General features: G+C 32.8%; 4 protein-coding genes and 1 long non-coding RNA gene across 5 annotated transcripts; 2 read left to right on the top strand and 3 right to left on the bottom strand.

Annotated features, from left to right (window-relative positions):
* Nucleotides 1-4,418: 4,418 nt before the first annotated feature.
* Nucleotides 4,419-9,373, bottom strand: LOC126657647 (transcription initiation factor TFIID subunit 7). The gene is made up of 6 exons (XM_050352359.2): nt 9,236-9,373; nt 8,752-8,867; nt 5,904-6,037; nt 5,707-5,826; nt 5,309-5,380; nt 4,419-4,867 (listed from the first exon to the last, which is right to left on the bottom strand). The coding sequence occupies exons 2-6, from the start codon at nt 8,864-8,866 to the stop codon at nt 4,703-4,705; spliced, it is 606 nt and encodes a 201-aa protein (XP_050208316.1). The 5' UTR covers nt 8,867; nt 9,236-9,373; the 3' UTR covers nt 4,419-4,702.
* A 1,886-nt stretch (nt 9,374-11,259) lies between these two features.
* On the top strand, nt 11,260-12,664 carry LOC126656739 (uncharacterized). The gene is made up of 3 exons (XM_050351342.1): nt 11,260-11,718; nt 11,819-12,402; nt 12,466-12,664. The coding sequence occupies exons 1-3, from the start codon at nt 11,260-11,262 to the stop codon at nt 12,662-12,664; spliced, it is 1,242 nt and encodes a 413-aa protein (XP_050207299.1).
* Nucleotides 12,665-12,731: 67 nt separating this feature from the next.
* On the top strand, nt 12,732-13,685 carry LOC126656740 (uncharacterized). The gene has a single exon (XM_050351344.1). It carries the CDS (start codon nt 12,732-12,734, stop codon nt 13,683-13,685), a length of 954 nt encoding a protein of 317 aa, XP_050207301.1.
* A 69-nt stretch (nt 13,686-13,754) lies between these two features.
* Nucleotides 13,755-14,441, bottom strand: LOC126656741 (F-box protein At3g08750-like). Its single transcript, XM_050351345.1, has one exon. The coding sequence runs from the start codon at nt 14,439-14,441 to the stop codon at nt 13,755-13,757; it is 687 nt and encodes a 228-aa protein (XP_050207302.1).
* Nucleotides 14,442-17,718: 3,277 nt separating this feature from the next.
* LOC130015753 (uncharacterized) lies at nt 17,719-19,930 on the bottom strand. The gene is made up of 4 exons (XR_008791136.1): nt 19,529-19,930; nt 18,819-18,876; nt 18,234-18,282; nt 17,719-17,828 (listed from the first exon to the last, which is right to left on the bottom strand). It is a non-coding gene; the product is annotated as an uncharacterized LOC130015753 (long non-coding RNA).
* Nucleotides 19,931-21,712: the final 1,782 nt, after the last annotated feature.

The following is a 21,712-nucleotide window of genomic DNA, read 5'->3' on the forward strand; positions in this document are numbered from 1 at the left end:
TTTCTAAGGACCCCATGAATGTCTACCTCACTTTCATTATCACATCTATCAAATTACATGTTAGAATTGTATATTTAGGCCGATTCTGATTGTTTTTACTATAACTGTTGTGTATCTGCAATAATTGTTGTTTTAATTTTCTTGCCATGAAATTGGATTAGGGAGCATGTATTGGGTATGTCCTAATGTTTTTGTGCTTGGCGTGCTTGTCGTCTTTTTCATTAAAACTGCCTTTTGAAAAGCATGATTTAGGTGTTTAAAGCTTGTTTAATTACTGTAGATCAATTCCATCATGTTTGTATATTTATCTCTGTGCGTTTAATGTCTTTTGAGTGTTTTTGGCATGAAAAAGAATGAAAAAACAACCAAACTACCTTCGGACGAACCGGCGCCGTCACCATAGCAACTGGCGCCATCGCCGGTGGTGGACTGGCGCTGCCGCCAATCTGAATTGGCGGTGCCGACACTGCAATCGGCACCCAGTTTGTCCCTCCCTCGGTTTCTACAATCGCTTCCAGATCTGTCCAGACTCGTCCCGAACTTGTATTTAGATTTTCGGGCTCGTTTGAGTTCGGAATTAGGCCCTGTTTGAGCCCAAATTTAGGGTTTTTGATGTACTTTGATTTATGCACTATAATGGGCCATAATCAATATGGGCCTCGGAACCCAAACTTGTAGCCGATAGTATAAACCGGGCCATAAGTCCACAATCAGCAATCCCGACAACTTTGAGACTAGATTCTAGGTCTAACCAAACTCGGAATCAACCCCGGTTCAAACCATTGGAACCGTATCGACGAGACAAAACATTTTGGTGTTTTGCCCGAAAACCGATTCTGACCACACCGACGGTCAAATACGGGCGAGTGACCAGACATACAAAGTCAACAAGGTTTAAAAGTATTCCTCACCTTGTATGCATATCAATTGACTGTGAGCATGTTTGCAATGTTTATAGATTTTCAAAAGCATGCAAATCCAAATATCAACAAGTTAAACGCTAACCACATAATTTAGCAATAAATCAATTCTAGCCAAACACCTAAACATTTTAAGGTCGCATGTAAAATATAATTAGAGGTTGTATATGATATCAAGAATCGCCTAATAAAATCAATCAAACTTAGACTTCCGGTTTAGGCTTTGTGCATGTAAAATATCCAGACCATCCAATACTTGTTACTTGTTGGAAACGCCAGATTTAGATGTATGCTAGGAGTAATCGCTACTTACTAGTTTAGATTGAGTCATATGCGCGTCAAACGTGTTTACTGCTTTCGTAACTGTTTATATTTTCAGCAATATATCATGTGAGTTGCAATGAATGTTGAGACGATATAGATATATCTAGTAAGTAAAGTAAAATAGAGGTTAATAAGTCAAGATGCACGAGTCTCGCGTGTTGGATTTTCTAGGTTCATAACGCAGCGAAATTTCAAAATTTTTATCTAAAACCCAAACCAAGATCTATGTAATTCGAATAAATAGATTAACAACATATTTAATACTTACTTGTATGTCGAATTCAAACAGCAATGTAGGAAGGAAGTAAGTGGTTCACTTTGGTGATACCTGGCCTCGAATCAGAAACGCCTCCAAAAGAATGCGTCCTCTACGAGTATCCACACGAGCAGATCTTAGCCAAAACTAGTGCTTGTGTGCTAGCACTATTGCTTCACAAGCAATTTCGAATTTTAGTGATTTAGTGAACAATGAATTTCGTACTTCTCAAACTCATTCCTTAATGTGTATTTATAGTCATACAACAACACTAGGGTTTGAGATAAATTCGTATTTCTATCTCATTGTAACTCTTACAAGTTTATGTTTATCAAAAACTCCTTTTTTGATAATCATACATATATATTAATTATTATAATTATTATCTTTAAAAAATAATAAATTAAGGAAAACACTTATCCTTAAATTTCGAATTATAATATATATATATATATATATATATATATATATATATATATATATATATATATATATATATATTATTACGAATTATATATATAATAAACTATTAATCACTTAATTCCACTGGGCTTTTACAACCCATAAATGTTTTGGGCCTGTTTTTAGTGTGCGACCCTGTAAGTTCATATAACGTTGGCAGTAGGCCCGAAATCCCTATTTCAGCCCACAAATCATAAGCGGCCTCTAACAAGACATTATGACTACCCAACTTATATGAATATCGATTATCCGATTTAACCAATTACCATAATATTTTAATCACTTTGTCACTCGATATCCTGATTGAATATAAGGTATAGTCCTGTCATCCTTATAACATTCAATCATTAGTTTCCTGATTCCAAGTAGACTGAAAATGATAACTCTTTATCAATTCATTTAGCATGGCCATGTATTTCCTTCAGTCTATCTTCTTCAAGGGGCCCATAGATATCTTACTCAAATAAATGAGGGACAAATTCCTTCTCAGTCACTCACATTTCTCACATAGTTACTTTTATATCCAAACGACAATCTATTTCGTTATCATGTTAAAGATAATGTAAGACTGTATCAAAATATGAAATAGCTATGTAGAAATTTATGATGATTTCAAGGTCAAAGGATTATACTAATAGAACTGTAATGAGAATTACTTATGACATTGATCTATGTAGTATTCTTAAAGTGGGTCATCCAGTGCCTTATTTCTCAAATAGCATCTATAATTTAATTTAATATCTCATATACATGATTAGTAAAACATAATCATCACTCAACATCATACTAGTCTCAATGTTCTATTAAGATTAGGAATAGATGGTATATAATTCTTTATTAAAGCTAAGGGTTCTACTATCAAGTCACATACTTGATGTCTTTAGAAAGAATTAATCATTCAAGTATTTTAATCATAATATAAAATGATAAAAACTGCAAATCAATAAATAACAAAACGATAAAGTCAATACATGGTCAAACATGATTGACCTAGTGCATATCACTAACATCGGGAAAGTCCACGAACTCTAGTATTTGGTCAACGTTCACTAACCTTACCCATAAGCGAGTAAGATTATCGAGTCGATGTAAAAGACATTTACTAACTGAGATAGGTTGCGACTCCATAATTTTCCAAAACTTGCCCATAATAGAGTACTGCCATCACGAAAACGTCATTTTTTGTTGACACACTTTTAAAATTAGATTAGAGCATAACCGACTCTAATTGAAAAAAACCATTAATATGGCATGATGCGGCTACGTCACTTATTTCGACTAGTATTAGTGATACAACTGATTAAAAAAAATTAATTTTTATTCATTAAAACAAAATTAAAATTAAAATGGTAACCGTTTATTAAATATATATAAGTATTTTTAGTTTAATTAAAGTAAATTAAATAAACTAAAAAATTATATTAATATGTCATATATTAATGTAATTATATTATTATTTTATTCTAATTAAATAATTTAATTTCAATTTATTTTTATTAATGCTGAAGAGTTGCTCAAATTTGAAGGTGGGAAAGATGGGGTTGACTTAATTTTAAAGGCACTGACATTACTGAGAAGAGGTTAGAGTTAGAGGTGATAGGTGCCCTCTAAAACAGCATTCTTAGAAAGCTGCGCCTTATTTTCTGTTAGAGGTGATAAGTTACTTTTGATGCGACCCTTACCTGTTTTTTTCGTTTTCTGCTCTTCATGTTTACTCTTATTTTCTTTATCAAGTCAATTAATTAGAGAAATTTGTAGGTAGATCGGGTCTATCAGTTATTCGTATACTGATCACTAATAATATAATATCTCATTAAAATAATAAAAATATTCTAATATCACCATTCAAATTGAAATATATGTATTGTATAATTATTATAATATTACCATCATTTTAGTAAATTGTTGTATTATAAATAGATGGATTAATTTACGAATGACATGCCATTTCGATTTTTCAAAGAATTTCTCCAATTAATTATAAAATCAATTTATGGTGAAAAATCATATGGAATTACACAAAAATTGAAATTATACACCGGTAACAAAACTAAATATACACCACTAATTGTATACACTTTTTCAGTTTTTCATTTGAATCACTTTTTGAATAATATATTATTCAGATTATATGTTAAACATATACAAAACTAAAAACTTATATCAAAAATAGAATTTTTGTAACTTTTTTTTTAACTCATACTTTTATGATTACTATTACAGAAACCTTATTATTATAAAATCAATAGCGAAAATTGTGTTTCTATAAACATCTATACTTTTCCGGTATTTGTGTAAAACGCCTATGAACTATCACATGCAGACACAATGCCAATGCAATAGACTGCACGAATACAGTATCGGAGCCACATGCATCATAAGAGGGGCATTTGCCACTCATTTTTTTAGAAAATACAACTTTCCATGTGAAGTTAATTTTAATTTGTATTAGTTGCTTAGAAAATATTATATATTGACCCCTTAATTTTAATAAATTTTAAATTTTACATATTATTTATAAAAATAGTACATTTTGCCCCTCTTATATTTAATGTCTGGCTACACCACCGTGCACGATCAGACCATAAGCTTTCTCCCCCAGTACTTGCACAACAGGAAAATTATATACCTTATATACATGATAAAAAAAAGTTATATATAGAAAGATGTCGGCTCCATTTCAAACAAGAACTGATCATCCATTACTCAAACCATGACAAGTTATAGACAAGGTGTGGAATCAGATTGAATCATCTGATTCATCCGAGTCGCTTCTCTCAGGCTCCTCGGCATTAGCTACTGCTGCCTCTTGAACATCAGGTTTCGCTGCAGGAGTAGGTATCGGTTTCTTACTCGCATTCCGAGGATTCTGATCACCGTCTTCCTCTTGCTCATTAACTTCAGCATGTAACCATACAATTAAGGATAAACTGAATACAAAAAAAAGGTCTGATTCTGAACCGCAATCTGTCTTGCTGATTAGCATCATTATTTAGATGAAAACATAAGGTTTAATGGCATCATTCAGACAACAAAGCTAGCTGGCCTATATTGCACAGAATCTTGTCGAGTTCTATATTTCGGCTTTTTCATTTCCGCTTCGAGAAATGCTTCTGAAATTCCGGAACTTTATATTTTTAATATCTTCTTGCAAAAAATATAGTTTTACCATTTCTCGTTTCAGAGTTTCCGGTTTCAACATTTCTGTTTCTGTGCAACATAGCAGCTTGCAAATCAAAATCAATTTAGAGTCTACACTCTGCCGAAAATCTACTTATTAGCTGATATGCTAAATTAGAAAACCACAAATCCAAGTTACTAAAAGGTGAGAACAATAAAAAAGGATATCAGCATTTTCGACTGTACCACCCGCCATAATGTTCAGCAGATCCCTCTCGACACGCTGGACGAGTTCGGGCTGTAAAATGCAACAACATCATAATCAGTACAGAAAATGAAAAGGAAAAAATGAACAATGTGGCCACATATGATAGCTTAAGCCTGAAATATCCAGATCAAGAATTTAACTCAGCTAATTCTTATTATGGTTTCAGGTAAATATAATTATTAAGTTTCTCATCTTTAACCTGTTTCAAAGCATTTGTTTGTGATAGCAAAATGCCACAGAAAACATCATATTAGGATTCAAATATATTCTTACTACATTTATAGCAATTTCTTTGAGAAAAGAAAACACTTCATCCAGTAACAGTTTTGTAAAGAAGTGGTTAGAAATATTCATACATTTAAGTCTGGCTCCCTACGAAATCGTCGTTTTCTAGCATCCCTCATCGGCGGAGTAAGTCCATGTCTGTACTCCACTACATCTGGAGCAGTGTCACTAGTTTCTCTAACCATAATCATCTGTCAACAATAATTGTCGATGAAGAGTCATGTTTAAAAAGAATAATAAAAACCATTCTACCAGTGAGCAACCAAACCTGACCAATATCTGCAGTTTTGACTAGTGCACTATCATCATATGTTTTAAAGGACTCCACAACACAAGGAAGATCCAAGAGAGAAGCAGGGAAACGGTCATTGCCGATCATAAACGTGCCACTCCTACCATCATCTACACAACAAGACATGAACATCCAAACCTATATCAGGATTGATGATCAGCCAATAAGACATATTGGCAGGGGTAAAGGAAAAACAATTTGTTTACGAAAAAAGGGAGTGAAACAAGTGTTTCGTTGTAGTGGATAGTTAGGACTATGTCATATTACCAATTATACGCAATATAGAAATACAAGAACCCCCGATAGTAATAGGCATGAAACTTTTGTAAATGTGCAAGAGAATGGAGATGTGATGTGCAATAGCAAATCAAGATGCCGCTTAGTAACAACCAACTGAAGTGCAAGGTTTTCTATAATATGATCAAGTGCAGGAGAGAACTGTACAAAAAATGTGCAAGGATCAAGTGATGATTAAACGTGATTACAGCGAGTCGAGAGAAAAAAAGAATACATTTAGGCAATTGAAGTCGTTTTCTGATACTCTCTGATGTTCATGTTAAATAAACGAGTTGGCTAAGGAAAGTTATTTTTTAAATTGCAGCATTGTATTCCTGTTGGACATGGTGCCATTTTCACCCTATAAATTACTAAACTACAATAAAACTGTAAGAGAAGCGAAGCACCAACTAGCCCACTAACCCCCATCTATGTCTGCTAGATATATCATAAAATTTAATTATTCGCTTGTTTGTATTTCAGTCCTTTTCTCGCTCATTTTCTTTGTTAACAAAGCCCCTATCCCAAACAACCCCATGTCTTCTTCATTTAACATTTTATTTTGCACAAAAAGAAAATACATAAAGACATAGCTCTTGTGAGTTCAAAGTCTTTGCAATCCTCCCCCGTCCATCTTCGCACTCTTAAGTCACACAGTAAGGGAGAATTAAGCTCCAAGTTTCAACTCTAGCATTGTTTAATATTTGAGGATCCAATAACCAGGTAAACAAGTTTTACATCAAGAAGCAATTTGATGTACGCCAAAAACTGAATCCACCCAATACCCGACTTAAACTCGTTTTTTCACGTTATGGTGAAAAAACTCTTGTTATGGGAGATCGATGTACTTCTGTCATTACCTATAAAAAAATTACATTAATTGTTTTGTAATCATCATTGAACCCTAAGCTAGTGTATGCCGCTTTATTATTACATATCCCAACTTCGCACATGCTTCATGGTTGCATCACCTAATTAAAGCATCAAACTTCCTGCTTCAAATTCTAAATTTTTTTACTTTCTGTATTTTGGCAATCTAATTTTGTTTCTTTTCTTGCTGCTTCCTTTATCCACCGTACTCTTCCAGTCTTCCCTCTTTTTTCCAGGCAAATTATAATATATAGTATGATGTTATCAGAGACAAACTAATTCCTACTCTTCATTTGGATTTCTTCCTACCAATATCTTAAAGTTGTTTCAGGCACAATTATATGGATTTTGAGTTATAAGTTCCAGACTACATGCTTCCTCAAGAATATAAAACCATCTGCCAAGATTATAGTCTCAAAGCTTAAAGCCACTGCACTTGTAATACAGACTACAGCAGAGGAGATAAGAGAAGATCTGGATAAGTTAACAGAAAATTTTCATCAAAGATAGTAGCCGAACCAGCCATATTTTGTGAAGAATGCCTTTAGTTTCTTTTTTGAAGTCCCATCAATTATTCAAACAACAATCTCTATCTGCTATTCTAAACTAGTGCCAATTAAATCGCATTTTGGCAGCAGCAAGTTGCTATGTCAGGTGGGATCCTGGAAAGTAATTTTCACTTTTTGTCCTTCCAACAACAAAAATCTGATGGCGGATGTCGGAAGTTAGATGAGTGCAGATAATATATATACTTAAAAGTGTCAAATTTTCATGTCAATTGGAAACCGTAGCTTCTTCCTTTAAAACTATGGTCAAATATTTTATAGGTTTTATATGATGGAAATGTGCAGATTACAACATAAATGAAACAAGATAGTTTGGCCATCAGAGTGCTTCATTTAATCGATAAGCTATTGCATAAAATTATCAGTTGTTTCTCTCTAATACTATGCAAAATAGTTAAGTAAGATAATGAATCAATCATGCCATGTAGAATTAAAACAACATTTCCTATTCTTGTACTTGAAGAATATATCCGTTCATTTGGTGAAGCTACCCTGTTCTTATCGAACAAAGAGTCTCCTTTCTCATTTTATCCTTTTCTCTTGTATGTGGTGTGTATCGCTAAGTTCATCACAAATTAGCATGATGACCAAATGATTTAGAAAACCAATAGTAGCTAGCTACATGACAACAACTAACAATCCCTGCACATCTCATACAAATGAATGCATATCTAAATTCTGTTAACTCTATTCACAAAGAAAAAGAGAACTTCAATTCACCATTCTTTGGTCATATTATATGAAACAAGCCTGTCAAAGAACTACTACAGCAAACCCAGGAAAAAGAACATAACCTAAAAGGAAAGCTGAGCCATCAAAAATAACCAATTTTTAGCCCCTTAAAATTCATTTATCAAATCTTAAATGCAGTTGATTCTTTAAAACCCCATCTAGCTATTTTTCTCACATAATAATCATCATTATCCCTGACTGGAAAGTTCAACTGAAACATATCCTAAATAATAAAAAGCTAATATAAATAGCATAATTGTCTCTATACTTGTAGAAGCACAAAAAATGAAGGTCCTGAGTAATCAAGTCGATATAGCATTCATGAAATTACAAAAACATTGTCGATAAAATGCAAATGAAGAAGCAAATAGTAATCTCACCCGAAAAAGACAAATCCAGTGATTGATCTTCAGAATTCGAAGCAGTTTCACTCAACAAACGATCCAATTGCTCCGCAACAGAAGGTGGAACTCTTAAAATAAATTGTTCCTCCATGCTGCCACAAACACATCACCAAATTCATCATGTTAATCAATCTATACCATACTCACGTACTAAAATCAACCCAAAATTTTATTGAAAACTTCCCAATAAGCCATCTTATTCAGTAGCATACAAATGTCAAAACTGTAGAATATAAATTAAATTTCTAATCTTCCTGAAGTTTCTGTTAATGGGTATGCAAGATATGCAAAATTAATCAGTACCTACAATCACAATCCACAAGCAAACCTAAAAAACCTCAAACTCTAAATTTTTTGATTTAGGGTTTTTTACAGATAAGTTTGATTTAGGGTTAAAAAAAGAAAATTTAACAATTGAAGACGGAGTGTGCATAAGTATGTAACAATGGCAAGAACATACCTTTAATAAAAGATTACTGAAGTTGCATTAAAAGAGTAAGATTGAATTAGAAAGAATATCGATAACAAATTTCATGGATTGAGCAGATTTTGGTGACAAATTAAAAGGAGGCGGTAGCTAAGGCCCCAATTGTTTGATACTCGCTCCGGTCCATAATATTTGTCGCATTTGCCTATTTCACATCAATTAAGAAAATAATAAATATGTCTTGATTTGTGCTCTAAAGGCATTACTAATATAGAGCATAAGCATTTCTAATTTTATTTATTTATTCTTAATTTTCTTTCATCGTCTTCTACTGCTTCTATATTATTTTTTGTATATATCTAATCACAATGTTTCACCTGGACATCTATCCTCGGAAGAAAGCTAAGAAGCTAGCGTGACCCAGCTGACGTACAGCGCACACAAGCGACGCCAGAAGTTACGATGAGATGTACTGCAAAGTGAATGATTCACAAGTCACTTTGCAGTACATCTGAGTTTATTGCTTACAGTGCTGCTTGTTGTTCCAAACAGCACTGTAAACAATAAATCCAGATGTACTGCAAAGTGACTTGTGAGTCATCCACATGAGAGAAGTTATTTTGATGTTTTATTCAGCTACAAAACTGAAAGTAAAAGGTGGTGAACAAGGCTGCAGTTTCAATCTATTTAAAATATTAATTGTCAGTGTTGTTATGATGTAAGGCTTTCATAGAAATGTTGAATAAGAAGTTGTATTTATGCAATACAATACCATTAAAACAAAATAACCAAGTGTAATAAGCTATATAAAATTATTAATCCACATCAATTGGCAGAATAAGTTAGTAATAGAACGTAAGAGCTGATCTTATAAATTTAAATTGTCAAACTCTCTCATTAGCATAAGACTATATAATAAAACACAACCTTACAATTTAGCTTAGCTTATTCCCTTAAATGAATGAGAAGAAAAACTAAGTTGAAAACGCAACTAGACTCGGATTAAGTATGTGAACAACATGAAGATTCCGATACTCTGAGTGTGGATGTTGAATTTTGGTGCAAGTGCCATGTCTTTGGCTGTATATAAGGAATAATTCTCTGATGATATTTGTATGCCAAGTTATACCATTGCTCACAACATCACTGCTAATATAGCATGCATCACCAGTGCACCATGGTGGTCGAAAAACAGTGGCATCACATTGGAAATATAGCAATCATCAGGTCCTTTATGAATACTCGCCGGGAAGCTCAGATGCTTGATCCAAGTTTCCCCCTTGAAAATCCAGATATCGAAACAGTTATTACTTGCGTCCAAGGACGGAGATAAATAGGGGCAAGCAGTGGTACTTGCCCCTCCAAAGGAAAAAAAATACTAACTCTATATATTAGTGTTAATCTGGGATAATTGAAGTTAGTGGGCCTCACATGCTTGCTAAATATCCAAAGAATGATGCATGGGAATCACATAAGTGCATTGGCTTAAATCGTAATTATAGGGTAGTTATAGAAAAGGAAAAATCAATTTATTTTCTTTAACCAGTAATTGTATCTAAATTAATGATTCTTTTAAGCCATTTGACAGTTTACGCACATACTCCTTGTGTGTAAATTTTAATACTAACAGGACTCTTATATCCATTTACTAAACTAATTAGTAATAGACAAATTTTAATTTTGTCCCACATTGCTTTGGGATGAAAGATGTGGTCTTCCTTCACCTATAAAAAAAAGCCACTCTCTCCTTTTTAAATATCTCATTCTACACAAACTAGTCTAAATAACTCCTAAAGGCTTTTGTTTGTTTTTTCTCTTACTGTGTAATCTTATAAAATTCTAGTATTCTCTTTATTATCTATTTATTAGCTAACGTTTGAGCTAGTTAGAGTTATTTATTGTGTAAGTAGTTATATCGAGTTAAATTATGTCTAGGAAGTTGGTATTTAAGTGGTCCGCTTGTGACCCACCTTTCCTGGGAATTTTTTCGATATAATTATTTAGCATAATACGTGATTTGCTAGTTTAATTGATTTAGCTAAATAAAATTGATTAATATGGAAAAATCATCTAGAATTGATTCATATTTTACGCGAACAAGTACGACTAATTTAGAGAGTGGTGATATACTACTTTCTAATGTTAGTGATTTTGAAGAGCCAGCTAATAAAATTGCAAGAAAAAATTCAAGTGAAACTGATGTTTCCTCTTTAGAGAGGGATCCGGGATTAAGATGTCCTATATTGGAGTATCCGGTCACTAAACATGATGAAATTCGAAGAGCCTATATAATGCTTGGACCATATCAACCTATTCTCCCTAAGTATCCATTATCAGGTCCAACAAGTCGTCCTCGACATTTTATTGCTTCTTGGTATTCTAAATTTCCGAGTTGGTTAGAGTACTCACCTAGTAAGGACGCTGCATTTTGCCTTCCCTGTTATATCTTCAACAAGCCTAATAAACATTTTGGGGGGAATGCTTTCACTATTAAGGGATTTCAAAATTGGAAGAAGGTAAATGATGGAAAAAATGTGCTTTTTATGTCATATTGGTAGTTCTCCTAATTCTCCTCATCATAATGCTGTAAGATCCTGTGACGATTTGATGGCTCAGTCTCAACATATTGATAATGTACCCTCAAAGCAATCTTCTGTAGATGTTGTGAATAATCGATTACGACTCAAGACCACAATAGATGCAGTCCGGTGGCTCACTTTTCAAACTTGTTCCTTAAGAGGTAATGATGAAAGTGAAGAGTCAATAAATTCAGGTAATTGCCGTGAAATGGTAAAGCTGTTGGCATCTTATAATGAGAATGTGGATAAAGTGGTTTTAGAGAATGCTCCAAAAAATGCAAAATATATATCTCCTGATGTTCAAAAGGAGATCCTAAGTATTTTTGCAAAGAAAGTACGTCGGAAAATACATGAGGAAATTGGCGAAGCTAAATTTTGTATCATTGTGGACGAGTCCCGAGATTTGTCAAAGAGAAAACAGATGGCTATTGTGTTGAGATTTGTAGACAAAAGTGGTTGTGTTCAAGAGTGTTTCTTTGATCTTGTTCATGTTTTTGATACTTCAGCTATGACTTTGAAAAATAACATATCTGCTATTCTTTCTTATCACAACTTGAGCACTCATAATATTCGAGCCCAAGGTTACGATGGTGCAAGTAATATGCTTGGAGAGTGGAACGGGTTATAAGCTTTGTTTTTGAAAGATTGTCAATATGCATATTATATTCACTGTCTTGCTCACAGACTTCAATTAGCATTGGTTGGAGCATCTAGAGAGGTAATTGACATTCATAATTTTTTCAGTCAGTTATCTTTTATCATTAATATTATTAGTGCTTCTTGCAAAATACAAGATGAACTAAGGACTGCTCAAGCTACTAATATTGCCAAGTTGATTGAAACTGGAGAAATTGAGACTAGAACTGAAAAAAAATCAAATTAGTAATCTTCAAAGAGCTGGGGATACCAGGTAGAGCTCTCACATAAGCTCAATTTGTAGTTTATTTGATATGTTTGATGCGACTTGCATTGTTCTTGAAAATGTCATCAAGGATGGAAATTATTCTCAACGTGGAGATGAAGACAGTGCTATGAATTACATGACATCTTTTGATTTTGTGTTCATTTTGCATCTTATGCGAGATATATTATTACTCTCTAATGATCTTTGCCAAGCTTTACAGAGAAAAGCTCAAGATATTTTAAACGCTCTTGATTTAGTTTCTACCACAAAACGATTGATTCAAAATATGAGAGAATGTGGATGGGAGAAGTTTATTAAAGAAGTTAAATTATTTTGTGAGAAGCATGAAGTATTAATCCCTGATATGAATGCTCCTTTTTCCATTCGTCGAAGTAGGTGTCGTTCTAAGGAAACTGATATTTCTATTGGTCACCATTATCAATATGACTTATTCACAGTTACAATTAATACGCATTTGCAAGAGTTGAATAGTAGATTCAATGATAAAGCAGTTGAACTGCTTGTTTTAAGTTCTTCTCTAGATTCGAAGGATAATTACTGGTTGTTCAATGCTGATAACATATACAATCTTGTAGAAAAATATTATCCTAAAGATTTCACATATCAAGAGAAGCTACATTTGAAAATTCAACTACATCATTATGAGTTTGATGTTCCTCAACATGTAGAGTTGAAGAATTTATCTACTCTTTCTGAATTATGCCAAGGATTGACTAACACTAAAAAAGCTACAATTTATCCTTTAGTTGATAGGTTAATTCGACTCATTTTGACTCTTCCTGTGACTACTGCAACAATAGAGCGCTCATTTTTAGCTTTGAGTATTGTGAAGACGAAGTTATGGAATAAAATGGAAGATGATTATCTTGCAGATTACTGGGTCACTTATATTGAGAAGAAAATTGCAAAGACATTCACTACTGATTCAATTATTGATGAATTTTATGATATGAAAAAAAAGACGTGTAAAATTTCGTGACTGATATTTAATATTTTTATGTTGAATTAAACTAAATTATTTTTACTAGTGAAATTAATTTTCAATTTTTTATTTTCTATGATAGTTATGAATGGTAGTTATAATTTTTTTTACCCCCCCAAAAAAAATCCTGGCTTCGTCCCTGTTTGCGTCACGGCTGCCTGCGTAAATACAACCAGCTAAAACTCCCAGCGAACTTAGATCGACAGAGAGTGGAAGTACGACCATGTTGGGAGGCATCGGCAGTTGTGTACAGATTTCCTTGTTCAAATTAAATCTGATAAGCACACTTTTATTCTCCATTTGAGGAAACAGAGCAAACCAATACAAGTTCTCACCTGTAGAGATTGCGTGTCCATGTTCACTGACAAGGTACGGAAAGTCGATACCAATTTTCCTCCACAAATTTGATTTTAGAGTCATTATGTAGACATTGCGGTTCTTGGATTGTAGGTCTGGCCCGTAAGAAGGCACATTTACAATCTTATAATCATCAGTAGAAGAAACATATCTGAAACCAAAGGCTTCCCATTTGCGTGCAGGAAAAACGTCACCAGGATCAAGAAACGACAACATTTTACAGTCATCAATGTTCGGGTTCCATAGAAGCAGACGATCACACAAAGTAATGCACATAATACCATCACAACAGCATGTGGTCTGATATGGATCCCAGTTTGAGGGAAACATATCAAACAAGAGTTTGTGTGACAATGACGAATCAATTTCTATGACTTGTCGATATTTTTCTTGCATCAATCTTTTTATTAATCCGTAACTTACGAAGGTGGACGTACGCATGGGAAGTCTCGTTTTTCTTCGGCAGACAAGGTCATAGATATGTCATAACGATATTGCAGTATTTGTTCTTATGCAAAACAAGAAGATTATAATCCGTCAAGGCATGACGGTGAGTTAGATACTTAGATGGTATCGGTTGAAACGGTTGCTGCTTATGAGAGAGTGCCATTGTTTAGAGACGGACTTGAAACGCATGAGAGATTCTATAGGCAGATACACAAGTACATTATCAATCAAATCGTCGGGAAAATTAACTGCTTCTTCTTCTTCTGCTGCTTCAATCGCTTCTGCTTTTTAATGGTTACACATTGCTCCTTGTGTTCTGTCAACATGGTGGGTAATGGATTGTTTTGAATAATTGAGATGATCCTGTTTTTTGTATATATACAGTTTGATACCACTTTTCTGTCTTCTATATGGATATGGTATCAAGATTCTAGAAACTTGTTTCTCTCATAAAAAAAAGATTCTAGCAATTTGACTTGGCATATCTTCTTAATGTTATTGTTTCATTATATATGAAACAAAATTTGATTATTAAAAAGGGCCTACTAATATAAAAAATATTTCACTTTTTTCACTTTTTCTCTGTTTATATTCAAAAAATTTGAAGTCGTCAATTTTGTTCATATTTACAACTTTTAATTTTAATTGTATTGTTTTCTCAAAACAAATGTGATGGAAGATTAATCTTTTCATTTTCGTTTGATTTTGAAAATTAGTTAAATTTTAAATCAAAATAAGTGAACAACAAAAAAACAAATTGAACGATTGGTTCGGTTTAATAAAATTAATTATTTAAAATTATTTTTGTTCAATTCGGTGTTGAATTAATAAATTATTTTAACGCAGTTTGGTATTATTAAAATCAGTACTAAAATACCTACGATTTGTCACGGACAAATCCGTCAAAAATTGTTTTTCGTGAGGATTTTGATATGTCATAATTTTTAAGGTCACGAATTATTTGTGATGGAAAATTAAATCCGTCAACAATTTGTAATGGATTGATGAAGGATTTGTTCCGTCACAAAAGAAAATGGTCAAATGTGTAAAATCCGTCACAAATTAAGACGGATTCTAATATGTGACGGTTATTTCCGTCATAAACCCGTCACAAATTTGCGACGGATTTGTGATGGATTTTAATTTGTGAAGGGATTTTTCCATCGCAAATCCGTCACAAATTTGAGTTGGATGGAAAAATTATTTTTAAACGTTTTGACAGTCTGGATATCATCAGACCTAATTTATTGGAATTATTATTATAATAATAATATATTATGAAAATATAAATTTAATAGTAGCTATCCATTTATTTTAAAATATCGCTATACATACTAGTGCATATAGATTTAAAAAACGGTCTAAATGTTGTTGAATACAAAGATAAAAAAAGCTACAACAGAATGAGCTATACCTCAAATGGTATAAGCGCTCAGCAGAAAACTGTTAAGGTTGTGGGTTCAATTTCTCCCACAAACGCTTCCCCTCCCCTAATTATAAAAAAAAAAAAAAATCTATCTACCACTATGTAAGCTCTCCTAAACCCGCAAACAATCTTGTTGTCGTCCCATTCTTATCATTGTTGCTCGTGAAAGTTTCGTTGACTTTATATACTTCTTGCATGTGATATATGTAAGAAATAAAAAATAAAAGATTAATTACTCTAACAATAAGGCAAGATAATAGTTGAAACAGAGGATTTTAATAAATTTAAAACACATTTCCCTTTTATATCAAACTATTATAAACAGTTCTTTAATCCTGCCTTAAGTAGTTTCAAAAAAAAAATCCTGCCTTAAGTTGTTACTCTCATTCAAATAAAAGTTGGTCTATCTAAAGGAAGCAATAAGTTTCATCCACGTATATATATTGCACAAACGAACATGATAAATTGAACCAACCACCTATCTAAACTTTGAATTGGTGCAAATTCTGGTTAAAAAAGATGAATTTATTATTAGGCTAATGTCTTAAAAAAAAATCAGATTTTATAGTTCCTTTTCAAATCTATCCTGACGTTGAAAATTTGTCAATTTTATCTTATTTCGTATTTTATCGTTTCAATTGTACCCTAATTTTTTAATTTTTGTCAATTTTTTATTTAAATGTTAAAATCATTCAATTAACCATGTCTAAAGATAAAATTAAATTCATTTTCATTCAAAAAAGTACAAATAAGTCTATATTTAAAAACTAACTAAAAACCATAATCAAATTAAAACTAATTTAAATTCTTAATTAACTTAACTAAATCTAAATAAATTTTAAGCATATATAATTAATATATGCTATACATTGAGAACGTTTTTAAATTTTTTTCCAAATAAAAAAAAAACGTCAATTTAATATGTGATCAGGGTACAATGGAAACGATAAAATTCGAAATAGAGTAAAATTGACAAATTTTCAACGTTAGGATAGAATCGAAAATGGGTTACAAGATTGAGCTTTTTTTAAGGTATTAGGTCTTATTAGTATTGTCACCAATCTATTGTATTAAGCTTAAAATCAGGTGCCACTTCAATTTTGTGATCAACAAAATAATAACTAGTCTTGTAGTTCATATTTACTTCTGTTTGTCTCAGTTTACTCACTACCACATAAGTCACTTTCAGCAACACCAGACAAGTGTTGCTGTATGTACAAAAACTGTTGCCTTAGGTCTACTGCAACGCTTTTCAATCGGCTACATTTGCGGCCGCTGCAATAGGTATTTTTAGCTATTGCAACAGTTTTTTTATACTATTGTAACAGAAATAAAATTGCTGCAATTAATAACAAAGGCAACGGTTTTAAACATCTATTATAACAATTTTGTAATGCATTTTAGGCAACATTTATTTTTATAAGGCAACGATTTGTAATGCATTTTAGGCAACATTTATTTTTATAAGGCAACGATTTGTAAACCACTTTAGGCAACAATTTATAAGCACTTTAGGCAACATTTGTATTTATAAGGCAACGATTTGGACAGTACTTTAGACAACACTTATATATACTATGATGCAATGGTATGACTAAAATATTAAACAAGAGTTCATATAGAAAATAAAACAATTTCTATTTAAGGAACATAAATTAAAAGCAGAAATTAAAATTATTCGCTAAATTTAGAAACGGAAAACATTCACTAAAATGTGATAACAGAAAATATACACCAAAATTAGAAAACGAAAAATATTCATAAAATTCAAAATCGGAAAATATTACATATATCCTTACATCACAAATAGAAAATGTTTATCAAAATATTCATCAAAAATAACGATTAAACTACTAAAAATTGAGTGTCTTTTCTGCTACGGTCAAATTCCACACTATCAACCTGAAATCCTGCAAAAAAACCACATAAACAATTATACTCAAAATATGCAAACATAATACATAATAAGATGGTCGTGAATGGAGCTACCGCAATCTTAAAAATGGTCATAAAACACTAATGGAATTCCTGGATGAGTAAGTATGTAGGTATAATCCTATGCAGGCTAAACTAACTCTTGAATAACTATTAGGACCTAAAGTGAAGCAATCAATAATACCAGTATTGATAACTCTACCTCCATAATATGTTTAAAGGGAAAGGCCAATAGCAGTAAGTGAAGCAACCAATACTACCAATATTTATAAGTGTCAATACTAAACACTAAAAAAGCTCCAACAGTAACAACAAATTTAAAATTGCTAGTAACTTTGAAGCAACAATAAAAGAAACCGAGTAACAAAAACGAAACATACCAATTCCAAGAGCAAAGAGTTCAACTTCAGTGTGTTGCTGCATGTATCTCTGCAAAACAAATCAAAAGTAAAAAATGAAACCCTTAAATAAACGCAACATTTCAGCAAGATAAAACCGTAAACAAGTATCTAGATGCTTATAAATAGAAAATTTGAGATGGTGCATATAAATCCATTGTTGCCCTAACATTTAAAATGCTAAGTTATTATAGTCTAGAGAAATTATTTAAATCATTGTAGTTTTCTTAATTCATTGACACAACACAACATATGAAAGAATCCAGATCCCATATTTCTAGGAAGTGAGCTTGCTAGTTCTTGTGTATTTGTTTCATCCTGAGTACCTGCAGCAGTCATCCTAAATTATAGTAGAAAGAAAAAACATGGAGAAAAGAGTAAAAATAGATAATATAATAAGAGACTCCTTAATTATCATCTCAGTCCAGAATTCAAGCACTATCAGTAAGTGGCTAATTTAATAGCAGTAATTGATTTATCTACAATAACACAGACGACAAATCAATTTAAGTAGCTTATCGTGCGTATCTATACAATAGAAAAAAAAAAGATCAACGAAGAAAATACCAGCAACAAAAATAGTTATCCATATCACCCAAGGTTGAGATTGGTTAATTGGTTCCGCCTGAAATTGATTGATAAAAGATGTTAAATTTCCAAATTAAACCAAAACGAAATATGTTTAAAGCCAAACCGGAGCGTATCTAGCATATCACTGAGCCAAGCATCTAATTTTGTTTTATTTCAATGGTTCATTTCGGTTTTTGAACAGCACTAAGCATAAGACCTTGCCCATAAGAAATTGGGGACAATACTTGCGACTGCCATCATTATACTTTCAACATCAGGAAAGCATGTAGTATGGAAACTAAGCATAGAAAATGTTGAACTCTTTCAAATTCTTGATCAATTAAGGTCAGTTTAATGGTTGATTAGTATTCATATATTTATGGCCTAATAGACAACCCATCCTAGAAAAGTTGAATCGTTCTTTGGCCCCGTCTTGGCACTGACCATCTAATAATTTTGCATAACTAAGTATTATACCTTTATACAATGGTATTTTAGAATTCCATATTTTCTACAATGACAAAACTCAACATTGGATATAAGATAGTTACTAGCTAGACGAAAACTATAACATGCTTTGTTTACCAAGGAAGATAAAAATCTAGAAGAACAGGAAAATGGAAGGTAATGAATTCAGCAAACAAGTAATGTTTTACAAAAGCAAGTGAGCCATACAGACGTCAAGAAATAGATCTAAAAATACTTACACTGAGGTTGTGCAATAATTGGAGGGAAAGAGAAAAATGATGCATCTCCATAATCCATAAGTTGTCTATGTTCTAGCTCATGCTGAAATAATTTTCCATAACCATCCATGCGTATAATATGCTAAGGAAACAAAAAGGAGCAATGTAAATTGTTTGTGTACTACTACGAGTCATGACTAGTTATTTCAATGAAGTGTCAATTCTATAATAATCCATTTGACTGACCATTAGAGAAATTTTCCATTAACAAACGTTGTATACTTATATATGCCTTTATCATGAAATGAAGAAGGCTTTAAACGCGGATCGCTTAAAAAAAGGTAGATGATCCAGTCAAAGAAAAACACACAATGCAACAGGAAAGTTAAACTAATTCAGAAATGCAATTGTAAATTATTCATCTGAATAACAATAGTAACTAATAAATTTTCACCACTCGTATCATCATGTGTGCGAAAAAGTAACTACTGGAAGTGGTTGTTCTCAACGATTTCAGTTTACAAATCGAATCCGGATTAAGGGTTGCCCTAGTTAGTCCAAGCGGAGCAGGAAAATCCTAAGTTTTAGCCCTATTACTAAGATTCTACGATCCTGGAGAAGGAAGAGTCCTAATTGATGGAAAGAACATTAAAGAATACAATTTGAGAGTATTAAGGACACAGATAGGACTAGTTCAACAAGAGCCACTACTATTCAGCTGTTCAATCAGAGACAACAATACATACGGTAACGACGAAGCTTCTGAAGAAGAAATCATAAAGGTTTCAATGGAAGCTAATATCCATGAGTTTGTAACTTACCTGACAGATGCATCACCGTCGTCGGAGAATAAGGCATAAATCCTAACATATATACAAAACAATCAAAACATAAACCCTAACTAAACCTGGTGCTGATTTTACCAAGAAATTAAAGCATAAATCCTAACATATTGTTGGCAAAATACTGCAAGCGTACAGTGTCAACTCGTAATACAGACTGTGAAGTCCGGATATCGTACCCACAAGGAAAGCTACTAAAGACAACCAATTAGGAGACTCGATTCGGATAGTTAAAAGGATAATTTGGATTGAAGTATGTAAATTAAATAAGATTTAAACAATAATGAGAAAGATCAGGGATTATTAATCTACTTTATGCCATTAATCTCATGGTTTATGGATTTCGTTATTAAATTGCGGTTCAGGCTGATCTAAGGCACCTATAGCTCTCTCTCAAGCCGCTACAGGCAAAAACAGTCGATTAAACAATTAATAGGCAACTACTCACTCTCGTGTTATAATTAACCTAAATAATTACTTGATTGATGTTTGTTAAGCAAACCTAAAGAACACACATTCGCTAATTCACTCTCGTGTTGTTAACTCCTGTGTTATTGATTACACGGTCTATTTCAATTCAACTCTCTCAAGTTACAATTAAAACACAAGCCAATAGTTTAAGTGATCAAATTAAACTAAGCATTAAGAACAGTAATTAATACGCAATTATAACAAAAACCCAATAAACCAATTAATTAATAAAGCATAAATTCAATCAATAATCCCCGACGATGGGGTTAGTTACTCATGATCAAAGATAAACCAACAATACAATATATAGAATTCATAATTGATAAGATAAACAATGAAAAAGATCTCTCTGAATTATCGTACCTTAATCGCATAAAAATCCCAATATAATATCGAAGAATAAAATCCAGCTCAAAAAGTAATCAAATCGAAGAACGGTGAACTAATCTGAAATAAATCTAATCTATTGTTTTTTTAGTCTAATACAATGGTAGTCGAACCCTAATTATGCTGTAAAATCCACTATATATACCCGCTGTCAGCCTTAAACTCGTATTTTGGTGAAGTCCCAAAGTTGCCCCTTCATAACTTTGACAGCGGAACGAAATAACGAGGACAGAAACGGTATTTCAACCAGTTCAGCAGCTAGGCGCGATGGGAAGCGCGTTGCGAGGCGCGTTGGTTCCCATCGCGCCTTGCTTCAAATATCACTTCCCTTCAGGCGCGATGCGAGGCACGGCAGAACCCTCCATCGCGCCTTACTTCTTTCATCGCTCCTCATGACCAAGATTTATACTTCAAGCGCGTTGCGAGGCGCGTTAGCACCCTCCATCGCGCCCTACTTCATGCTCTGACTCAGTATCGCTTAAATTTCACCGTTGGCTCCAATTAT

The sequence above is a fragment of the Mercurialis annua genome, linkage group LG7 (assembly GCF_937616625.2).
Source record: "Mercurialis annua linkage group LG7, ddMerAnnu1.2, whole genome shotgun sequence".
Taxonomy (NCBI): domain Eukaryota; kingdom Viridiplantae; phylum Streptophyta; class Magnoliopsida; order Malpighiales; family Euphorbiaceae; genus Mercurialis; species Mercurialis annua.

Bases quoted from the DNA above. Each gene is read 5' to 3' on its own strand.
- LOC126657647 (XM_050352359.2), bottom strand. From the start codon at position 8,866: ATGGAGGAACAATTTATTTTAAGAGTTCCACCTTCTGTTGCGGAGCAA. The intron at 5,827-5,903 runs GTTTGGTTGCTC...TATTGTTGACAG, and splicing joins AAACTGCAGATATTGGTCAG to ATGATTATGGTTAGAGAAAC. The intron at 5,381-5,706 runs GTATGAATATTT...TGCATTTTACAG, and splicing joins GTAGGGAGCCAGACTTAAAT to CCCGAACTCGTCCAGCGTGT.
- LOC126656739 (XM_050351342.1), top strand. From the start codon at position 11,260: ATGGAAAAATCATCTAGAATTGATTCATATTTTACGCGAACAAGTACG. The intron at 11,719-11,818 runs GTAAATGATGGA...TTGATGGCTCAG, and splicing joins GATTTCAAAATTGGAAGAAG to TCTCAACATATTGATAATGT. The intron at 12,403-12,465 runs GTTATAAGCTTT...TCTTGCTCACAG, and splicing joins ATGCTTGGAGAGTGGAACGG to ACTTCAATTAGCATTGGTTG.
- LOC126656740 (XM_050351344.1), top strand. From the start codon at position 12,732: ATGTTTGATGCGACTTGCATTGTTCTTGAAAATGTCATCAAGGATGGA.
- LOC126656741 (XM_050351345.1), bottom strand. From the start codon at position 14,441: ATGCAAGAAAAATATCGACAAGTCATAGAAATTGATTCGTCATTGTCA.